General features: G+C 32.3%; 3 protein-coding genes across 4 annotated transcripts; 1 reads left to right on the top strand and 2 right to left on the bottom strand.

Annotated features, from left to right (window-relative positions):
• Positions 1-83: 83 nt before the first annotated feature.
• Positions 84-2355, bottom strand: YL-1 (Vacuolar protein sorting-associated protein YL-1). The gene is made up of 6 exons (XM_012370186.2): positions 1866-2355; positions 1569-1789; positions 1316-1498; positions 971-1196; positions 642-881; positions 84-528 (listed from the first exon to the last, which is right to left on the bottom strand). Exons 1-6 carry the CDS (start codon positions 1997-1999, stop codon positions 297-299), a joined length of 1236 nt encoding a protein of 411 aa, XP_012225609.1. The 5' UTR covers positions 2000-2355; the 3' UTR covers positions 84-296.
• Positions 2356-2507: 152 nt separating this feature from the next.
• pyd3 (beta-ureidopropionase pyd3) lies at positions 2508-5647 on the top strand. Of its 2 annotated transcripts, none has more exons than XM_067354993.1 (6): positions 2508-2526; positions 3561-3759; positions 4082-4326; positions 4399-4787; positions 4954-5271; positions 5409-5647. In XM_067354993.1, exons 2-6 carry the CDS (start codon positions 3665-3667, stop codon positions 5478-5480), a joined length of 1119 nt encoding a protein of 372 aa, XP_067211094.1. In that variant the 5' UTR covers positions 2508-2526; positions 3561-3664; the 3' UTR covers positions 5481-5647. The 2 variants fall into 2 exon arrangements, with proteins under 2 accessions (XP_067211094.1, XP_012225610.1); XM_012370187.2 differs by lacking the exon at positions 2508-2526 and adding an exon at positions 2563-2711.
• On the bottom strand, positions 5493-10731 carry Br140 (bromodomain-containing protein 140). Its single transcript, XM_012370156.2, has 8 exons — positions 10077-10731; positions 9426-9708; positions 8412-9255; positions 7937-8236; positions 7655-7829; positions 7160-7578; positions 6480-6851; positions 5493-6109 (listed from the first exon to the last, which is right to left on the bottom strand). The coding sequence occupies exons 1-8, from the start codon at positions 10194-10196 to the stop codon at positions 5929-5931; spliced, it is 2694 nt and encodes an 897-aa protein (XP_012225579.1). The 5' UTR covers positions 10197-10731; the 3' UTR covers positions 5493-5928.
• Between the last annotated feature and the right edge of the window lie 58 nt (positions 10732-10789).

Below are 10789 nucleotides of genomic sequence, written 5' to 3'. Positions count from 1 at the left end.
TATAATATTAAATAACAGGAAAATGATGAAATATGAAACTTATGGAATATAATTTGCTACCAGATGTAAGAAACAATCTGTAATTGAAATGAACAAATTTTTATTATGATAATATACATTATTTTCTACGATATATAATTTTCTTTGATAACATTAAATTAAATTACTTATAATTACGGCGTACAGAATGTTTCCAAAAAATTATGAAAAGTGATATAAAGATTATTTCTATATATAACATACACAACAAACGTATATAACGTATGAATATAAGCGAATATTATAAATAGGAAAGGCTATGATGATGTGGGTAAAGATGCTGACTCCAGGCGAATAGTGTTTCTCTGTAAATTACTACGAGTTTTTTGTCGCGACTCAAGCCATCGTAATAATTCTGGACTTTGAGAAGTGTCATTAATGTCAGTTCGAGCTTCTAACTGTTGATAATATGCTTCTCGAAGCAGTCGAAATGTCTGCACATTTTTATATGGTAATTGTGTCATTGGATCCAAATATTTAGCAGGCAATCTGTCAATTGACAAGAGTAATCCTTTTATTTACAATATTAATCTTATTTTTTATTCATCTAAACAATAAAATGTAAAATGGCGATAATCCTTTAATACAAAAATATTTTTTACCGTGTAATAGCACACAGAGGTTTCAACGGTGGCCTTTGTTGTGTTGATTTTTTAAATACATCTAGGAACGATTGCTCGTTTTCAAAAGTAATAAATGTGCGTTCATAAAATGTTCCAGTTTCTTCAGCATGAACATCTTTCTTTTTAGTAGTAGTAGATAAAGCAGTGTCTACTGATAATACATCTTTATCTATGTACACGTCTTTATCATTTTTTTCATCTGCTTTTGGTTCTGTTACTCTAAAGGTTAGACAATAGTGGTGGATTTTAAATAAAATAATGTTAAACATTTAATATATATTTAAATTAAAAAAGAAAAGAAATTATACCTTCCTTCCTTTGGAGAGTCATCAGAATCTTTGTTGTCAGAAATTGGATTTGTTTGTTCTTCATCATTACATTCGACGTTTATTTTATCATTTTTTTCATTTACATCTGTTTCAGATAATACCATGACTGGCATTGATAATGATTGATATCTAATCATTGGCCCAACATACGTTTTTCTTACAGTCCTGGTTGTCTTTTTTTCATTTTCTAATTTCTGATATTTTTCTACAATAAACAGAGAATTAGTTACTTCTTTAAAAAATATTTATTCTATTGTTAATTATATTGATTTTATTTTTTTATATTTAATTCCCGTTTTCAAATTTTATTCAGGAATGACATACCTAATGATTTCATATTAATTTCTTCTGTTTGCAAGGCTTCTTTTAGTAATTCTTCTTGCGTCGGTTTCCATGTATCATGTCTTATAACTTTTGTCTTTCGTCTTTGATCCTCATTTCTTTCACGCAAACGTTTTTGAGTCGCTGCTGATTTTGCAGCAGTAGATCGACGTATTGACTTTCTTTCTATATAAAATATCACACAATGTTGAATCTAACATTGATTGATTGAAATATTGGTGCAAAAGTATATTACCTATGCTATCCATAAAAGTTTTATCCTGTTTTGCTTGCCTAATTCTCCTTTCCCTAGTTGATGATTGAGCATGTGATGTGGCAGGCTTAGGCTCTTTATAAGCTTTTGTTACTAATCTGCGCTTCTTTTTTGGTCCTTCTTGTTCCGTATCAGAAACCGGCTCATCATTTTCATCAATACTAAAATCTGAATCTACTTCATCTTCTGCTTCATCTTCTTCCCTGAAATATGAATGTTTACTTGATTAATCATGAATTTTTGTTGCATAGATTTCATATACATATGTAGTATACAAACATATAATCATGATCCTGTTCCACTTCTTCGAAACCACCATATGTAGTTTTATAAAAATCATCTTCTTCCTCTTCATTTAATAATTTTGCCATTTTATTGCCAGCATTTGTACGTCTTTCTCTCATTGCAGCCATTGTTAGGAAACTTTTTGATTTACAATTCTCAATAGAATGTTATTTAGATTTGTGTATTAGATTTGGAAAGATTTAAGGAGGATTACTTTATACGAAAAATATTATATAATATTTTATGATTGATAAAATATTTGTTTTTATGTCAAATTCAAGTTTAGATTGAGGTTAAAATATTATAAAATTTTTTGTATTATTTTCACTTTGTAAATATAAATTATACATTTATACACACAAAACAAATATTGCACTATTTCATGTTAGAAAAAGTTTATTAAGTAAAATAATTATACTTCATAGATTTCATTAACATTGTGCTGCCTGTTACTCGCAACTGTGTGTGTGTGTGTATTTGCGTGTGTGTTGGTGTGTGTAACTGTCTGCTTGTAACCTTTCATAAAACTATGTAGATATATATCATGTGTGGTCAGATCAGTGACGCCAGACTTGAGACCCAAGAAGCATCAAGAAGCAAGCAGCACGAGGGAGATCAAATAGTAGTGCAGTCGGTACACTTATCATCAATGCACGTAATTACGTTACGTATGCTATAGATTGGAGCGTATTGGAGCGAATAGGAGCATATTGAGGCATGCGACACGAACAAATCTGGCCACTCTTATCATGTCAGCTGTTTTTGTGCATGCATTGAGCTCTATAACATACTGGAGACTTCAGTATGTTATAGAGCTCGATAGTGCATGTATGCAAAAACGTAAGTGAAAAAATAATTTAAAATTTATTAAAATTTATCGCAGAAAATAAGTTATTATTAATATTATTTAATATTTAAACTCGTAGAAAATTAAAAAATTGGATAATTAAGAATAAATGACAAGCCAAATTTTCTTTTGGCTTTCTCTTTTACTCAAACTAAATGTTTGTTGGTATCGTTCAAGATTCATACGTGAAAGATTTGGGGTGACTACTTCCAACTCTAACCAACGATTTAAATTTGTCGACAAAATCCCTAATATGAAGAATGAAAATATCGTTATCAAAGAAGAAAAAAGTTAAAAAATTTTTACGATATTCGTTCATGTTGGCAATTTTGTTAACAATATTGAACCATCGGTTAAAGTTAACTGATGTTGGAAATAGTCACCTTGTCCGGAGTTCGGACACTGACAATCAGCTGTAAACAGTAGATAAGATAAACGCTAAACATCTGCATTACATAACTGCATTATATATAATACATGTTGTAATTTCTCATAATTGCAATAAAATTATTCAAATTAATACCTTTAATACTATTTATTGAAACTATATATATATAAATAACAAAAAATAATTGTGCAATATAAAGTGCAATACTTGTGAATGTTTTATGATGTGAAATATATCTGTCTAACTACATATATTTGTATATAATTATTCTATTCCAACACCTACATTTAAGTTAATTAATTGTTTTGCTATTGCAATAATATCTAAGATCTGCAATAATTCATTTTATGTAAAACACAATTACAAATAAATTCAACAATATAAGATTTTATATATATGTTTTTCAGCATTTATCTTTCATATTATCTGTTCTAATTATAAATTTTGTTTGCAGCTATAGTGGAGTGTTATCACAAGTTATCACACTTGTAGAAGATCAGGTTTCAAGCAATTATTTGATCCAGAAACGAACGTTTCAACGAAGTAGGTGTTTCAATCATGTCCAAATTAAGCGTTGAACAGATTTTAGAAGAACATTTACCAAAAGAGGAATTGGCTCAAGTAAAACGCGTTTTATATGGACGTACATTAAAGTAAGAAAATATACATCATAAACAACTTCTTTATTATTTTTGTCAAAAGAATTTAAACTTTATAAACAGATAAGTATGCATAATACTTGTACTATTTATTGTAACTTTTTTAACTCAGTGAATACAGAAGTATTTGAACATATATATACATAATTTTTATTGAAAATGCAAAAATATACAACATTTTTAATATAATACATATTTTACATATATTTAAAAATACATATTATAAATAGAGTTAAATTTATACACAGTACAAATTCTATTTTATCATGGATTATGTAAATTTAAGCAATATATTTATACCATATGTTATTATTAGACCACTAGGCATAGAACGGGAAGATGAAAATTTTGAAAGAAGAGGATGGATAATGCATAGTGAAATACTAGAACAACTTCGTCCCCCACGTCCAGTTCGAGTTGGATTGATACAGCACAGGATTGTATTAAATACATCCGATCCCATTCTGGAGCAACGAGATGCAATGCACAAAAAAATTGAATCATACATCGTACAAGCAGCTTTTTCCGGCGTTAATATCTTGTGTCTTCAAGAGGCATGGAGTATGTAAAATCTGTTATTTTACGAAATCTAATTTTGTTACGTGTTCAATAATAATAATGAAATTATTGCAGCTATGCCATTTGCTTTTTGTACGAGAGAAAAATATCCCTGGTGCGAGTTTGCAGAGGATGCCGAGACTGGACCTACGACTATGTTCCTGTCTAAACTCGCTCAGGAATACGGCATGGTAATAATATCGCCGATTTTGGAGAGAGACTCTTCTGACGGCGACACTCTTTGGAATACCTGTGTGGTGATTAACGTGGATGGTAAAGTCCTCGGGAAACATAGGAAGAATCATATTCCTCGCATCGGAGATTTTAATGAATCCACTTATTACATGGAGGGCAACACGGGACACCCAGTTTTTGATACTCCTTACGCACGCATTGCAATTAATATATGTTACGGACGTCATCATCCATTAAACTGGCTGATGTTTGGTTTAAATGGAGCAGAGGTAAAGTCACACTCCTCTATACGATGTCCCGGATTTGACAAAAAGTAAACACGCGGAAAAAATCGTTATTTCTTACAAAATTCGAAGTTGATTTTCCTCAACGAAAAGATTCATGATATAATGTTTCATTAATCTTCTTTATATTAATTTTCTTTAATGTTTTCAGATTGTCTTTAACCCATCTGCTACTGTTGGAGGGTTATCTGAACACTTGTGGCCAATTGAAGCAAGATGCGCTGCGATAGCGAATAGTTATTACACTTGTGCCATTAATCGCGTGGGAACGGAGATTTTCAAAAATGAATTTACATCTGGCGATGGGAAAAAAGCGCACAATGATTTTGGACATTTCTACGGCTCTAGTTATATTACTGCTCCCGATGGCACACGCACTCCAGGTTTAAGTCGACACAAAGACGGACTGCTCGTTGGAGAATTGGATCTCAATCAATGTCGACAAATGAAAGATATATGGGGATTTAGAGTAAGTACTTTATGCATTTGTCCTGCGTCGCGCAAAGTAATTTATCACGTTACACTATTATGCGTTTGCTAATGGCATGCAAACTTATGATCCAATTATATATGTATTTGTTAACACATATTTATGTAAACTTCCAGATGACGCAAAGACTCGATATGTATGCTAAAGAACTTGCTGAATTCACAAAACGTAAAAATGAAGAAAAATGAAAATATGAGAACTACATTGGTGCTACTTTTTCTATTATAATCAGACACACTGCATTTTTACACATTATCGTTACAATTAATATTTCAGTACATAAATTTATATTTTTCTATAATATAAAAGACTTGTTAATTGTACGATTGTTATAATAAACTATGTATGAAATAGAGTTAAAATATTATATAAATATCTAGAAAAAGATCTCATATTTTAAATAATAAATACTGATATTTGATGTATTGATTACCAATATTGATATTTTTTAAGAAAATCTGCAAAAATATTTAAGTTTATTAATATTAAATATTAATTTAATAAAATACTTATATTTTAATAAATATTTAATAAAATATTTATTAAAGAAACAATGTATACGTTATATAGGATCTTTTTGTAGCTTCAATACTCTAGTTCTATTACTTACTATATCTATATAATTACGTGTATAATTTATGTGTTACTTGAACTCTCTAACGCAGAATTATGTGTTTGTTTGCGATGTAGTAAAGCTTCTTGGTATGCTCTCTTCACAGCCTTTCTGTCCGCAGGTTTACGCGATTCGATCAATTTCGCTTCGTCCACTTCCTGTGATACTCCAAGTTTCTCTAATTTTTCACCGGGCAACCATTGCCTAAAAAATTTGTTATTATTAAATAACATTTTTATCATTCATGTTCACTCAAATTTGCTTTTATAAAATTTCAATAATTTATTTAACGCATAAAGTAATAATTTTTTTCCATTACCTTTCCATGTAATATTAATTATTAATTTTATTATCAAAGCATCCAGATCATACGTAAAATTTTCGACAATAAGCACATTTGATAATTTTTGTCATTTTTTCGCAATTTTTTAACGTTTAATTGGGATACTTTGATAATTTTGCATTAAATTAAGATTCCGTTAAAAACATTCTTATTAAGAACACGCATTGAGTGCATTATTACTTATTATCAAATATTTTGTGTATAATGTATTCCTGCGTTAAGAATTATTACCATGTGCGCTTCGTGTCGAAGAAAAGAACGAGGAAGACCGGCTCTTTGTAATTGTCTGCGAGTGCCAGAACATCATCAGGCGGTGCTGGGATCGGTACTCCTTTATATACGGTACCTCGCGGTGTGTTCGGATCAATGATGAGAGCTGGATACCAAGGATATCCACGACATTTAGCCCATACAAGTTGCAAGGCTTCCAAGCCGCTACTAGCATTCGTTTGTTTACTTTCACTTTCTTTCTTTGTATCGACGACCTCTTGTCGTTGCTTCTCGTCTTCTAGATCAGGAGTGGTGGATCTACTCGTAGGGCAGCTGCTGCAGCTTGATGATTGGCTTTCTGCCTCACCTGCATCACTATCCATTGTTCCACTCCTAGAAATAATATATAAAGAATAAATAAGTGTAAGTATATTGTGCACAACTTCTTATGATATAAATATTTGTATATTATTAGCATATTGATAATCAAGTACAATTAAGAAATAATATTCTTTCGTTTAATCATATTATATTATTTTATTTTATGCAGGTTTGTATTGGTAACAAATTACATTTTTTATTTTTTACTTTGTTGTCATTTTTGATATCAGATAACAGTATAAACTTATTAATATCCAACTTATTTTTCTATAGGTGTTTATAGTAAAAGTGCATGTCATAATTCTTAATTATTTACATACCTATATACTTTAAAACTATCACTTTGTTTCTTTTTGTCATCTTCCGAAGGAAACATTTGGCCGCTTCGAGCATTACGCGCTTTAGCTTTACGCGTGAACAATACCGCCGTTCTCCGATTTACACCACCTCCGCCGACCTCCTTCTCATTAGATTGCGACTCCGCTTCCACGCGACTACGATTAACTCTTTCTCTTTTTCTAGATTTAGAACTGGTCTGTTCGGCTTCGACGATTGGATCGAGTTCAGGATAGTCTTTACGGACCTGCTCTATTAAGGCTCCACCCTGCTCTTTCATTTTCACCCCCGCCCGATAGAACATGGTATCTTTGCGATTATATGCTAGGCAATTGTTCACCATCAGATTAAAGTCAGTCTCAAAAGCTGTAATGGAGTCATATTCCTGTTTTTCTAGTTTCCCCTGTAATAAAAAAATATTAAGTATAATTATTTTTAGCAGACTTTGATTAAACATGATCTAAAATAGTTCTAATTGCCTGCATAGTGGAGAGATCCATAGGATGCGTCACTATTTCAAGATAATCCGGAACTTCTTTGATATTCACCGGTTGCCCAAATACGTCGTTTACATCTTTCGCTTTTATGGCTTCTAATAATGTGTGTAAAACACTCTCCAGTGGTCGCAATTCAAACCATAAGCATTTTTCTTTCCTGTAATGAATTTTTTTCTTAAATTACTAAATTATTAAGTACTTCTTAAATCACTAATTAAATAAATATAATATCTGTATTATACTATAAAGTTCACGAGTACTCACACTTTGATAAATTCTTTCTTTAATTTTTCACGTTTTCGCACTAATTCGCATAGTAAACGTGCACGTTCCAAGTCTTGACGTAAGCATTGCCAATATTTAAGCTGATGGTACAATTCTTCCCGGACTTCGCTGTCGTGTGTCGGTGAGGAGGCTTCTCCGAGTGGAGGTGGTCTGGATTGCGGGTGCGAACTTTGTAATCTCCTAAGAAGCGGAACACCATTTCTGTATTGCCGCTTTAATGTCCAGTAGGCAATGAGACGTTGTATTAATTGACTCCTTTTTGGTATTCCTTCAGCTAAACTAAATAAAAAATAAAACAATAGATATAAATTTAACAATTCATCAAGATACTGTTTTATTATATATGGTGTTTAAGTGTAAAAATGTGCATTTGAAAAATTTGATCTTACTTTATGACTTTAATCTGATAGTGAATTTTTCTATTCTGCATAAATAAAAATGTAACAATTATTACTTAGCAATTTCTCTGATTCTTTCAGGTGGTATGGTAGGAATAGAAATAACAGGCGCTGATGAGCTTTTCTTATTAGCTATCGCTCTCCTTCTCGCATCAACAGGATTCGTGGAAGGCTGATAATCAACAGGTGTATGCGCCTCGCAATAAGCAGTCTTTTGCACCAGCATTGGTTCGCCGTTAGCGGGCTGCACTGTTCTCATGCGCATGCATAAGCCAGCTTGCTGGGCACAAGTCACGTGGAATGCTGCGTAGCAATTGCTCTTGTGACACTGAATGCACGCACCTACTCCTCTGCGTTTGCATACGCAGCACGCGAGTCTCCAACGAGCTTGCGGAATACTTTCTATACTGTCGATGGGTTCCAGAAACACAGTGTTGGCAAATCTTACTTCTGGTATCCATAGAGCGCATACTACGTGCGCCCATGTTGCAGGACGATCAGTCTGTTTGAATGCACCGCCTCTGTTTGGACATAAAACACAATCCACAGCCCTGGATGGACTCTGCAAACACCTTCTACACAACCATTGTCCTTCGGGTATATACGGTACACCGTAGCAATCTTGATGGACAGCGAGGTTGCACATATCACAAAACAAGATTGCATTGCTATTCTGACATTCTCCATCCATGCAGATGCAACAGACAGCATCTTCATCCGCAGCAACACCACCTCCGCCATTGCTTTGTTGCTGAAAATATGACTCTTTTTCCAGTCTGTCCATCAATAATTCAAATATGTCAGGTTCCAATGGGGGTGTTAATCCAGATGCTAGTCTTCTTTCATTGACTATGGAAAGCCAAGCAGTATCTTCCTCATCTAAATCATATTCTACTTCTCCTATAAAAATGATAAAGTAGGTATTATTTTCAAAGCCATAAATAATATTAACAACATAGTTTTATAATATAGATAAACTGTGAAAAGTTGAACTTAATGTTATAATAAAATCTTAACAAGATTTTAATATTATCATATAATATAAATATAAAATTACAAAATATTATTACCATCTAGCTCTTCACCGCTGCGTTCCATAAATCTAATATAAGAATTTGGAAGTGCGTCAGCCTCTCCTAATTGATTTTCATAGCCTTCAATTTCTTTAACTGTAGCAACAGGCAAAGTGCTAAGGACATTCTTGTCTTCTTTCTCTTTTTCCGATGCTGCTGCATTATTCTTCTGTGCTATAGTTTTCTCATCAAACATACTTGTGTCCATAGAAATAATAGGAATGGCATCGGAGATAGCCAATTTAACTGATTTGTTTCCATCTTCTCCTATAGGATTAACCTTCAAAAATGAAAGTATACATCATACTATGAACACAGTTGATAAACACATTTGATTATAACAATTGTGTATAGAATTATAAGTTAAATTATTCAGCAAGTTATATCCAAGCACTGCTATAAAATAAAAATCTACATCATACTATAATGTTATAATTTATATTACTAGAATAGTAAATTAAGCAGTAATTAAATTTAATTCATCTATTTAAAACTTGAAAACTAATTTGGTCTCAAAGCAAACAATGTTCTTTTGTAATTCAACTTCTATAATTAAAAGAAAGTTTATATATCAATTATATATTCTTATATATTCCTATAAAAAGCAAAATAAGTTTATTTAATAATTAAACCAGTATTTATACATACCAAAACAAATTTTGCTGATTCTTGGGTGCTGAGTGTCTCAGTATTCGTAGGACTTGCACTTTCGTTGGATATACCTATTCTACTCCTGCCTTTCTTTTTATTAGATTGCGGCGTATTCATCTTATTTTTACGTATAACACGTATATTTATTATTTATGCCGGTTACTATTCGGCAAATATGAGTTGCTTTGATTAACCTCACGCAGTCACAGCTCACACGCACAAGTACAAGATTCCGACATAGATAGCTATTTCAACAATCTACAGCGAAATCAGCAATAATATCAGAATTTACCATCTTCCTCTTAATCATTAAATTTTTGTCTTTAGAGCACAACTTTCGATTCGGTATGCATGTGTTATTTGAACGAATAATCCAAAATAATCAACGTAGAAATATAACCGCTGCACGCTAGATAACAGATGCAATACCAACTTTAATTCTGATGTCCATGAAAAATATGCGCTAAAGTTAACTAACAACGTGTGCTGAAAACGAATTTTTCTATTGGATATTATGCGTCGGACAATGCACACACTGTGAATCCCTCATAAGTTATGCGATACGTTAACGCTTATTGATTTTCCCATCTATGATTTACTTAATCTATGGCTGTCGCTCGCGACAGCTTCGTGGCCATTCGCCCCCGTCGCTAGTGTTCGCACGGTCAGGGAGTGGAAGGGGGAGTAAAGGAGAGATCTAACTTTACATC

Source organism: Linepithema humile, chromosome 5 (assembly GCF_040581485.1).
Source record: "Linepithema humile isolate Giens D197 chromosome 5, Lhum_UNIL_v1.0, whole genome shotgun sequence".
In the NCBI taxonomy this organism is placed as follows: domain Eukaryota; kingdom Metazoa; phylum Arthropoda; class Insecta; order Hymenoptera; family Formicidae; genus Linepithema; species Linepithema humile.
Note: the sequence above shows the minus strand (reverse complement) of the source record. Positions and strands in the feature narration are given on the sequence as shown.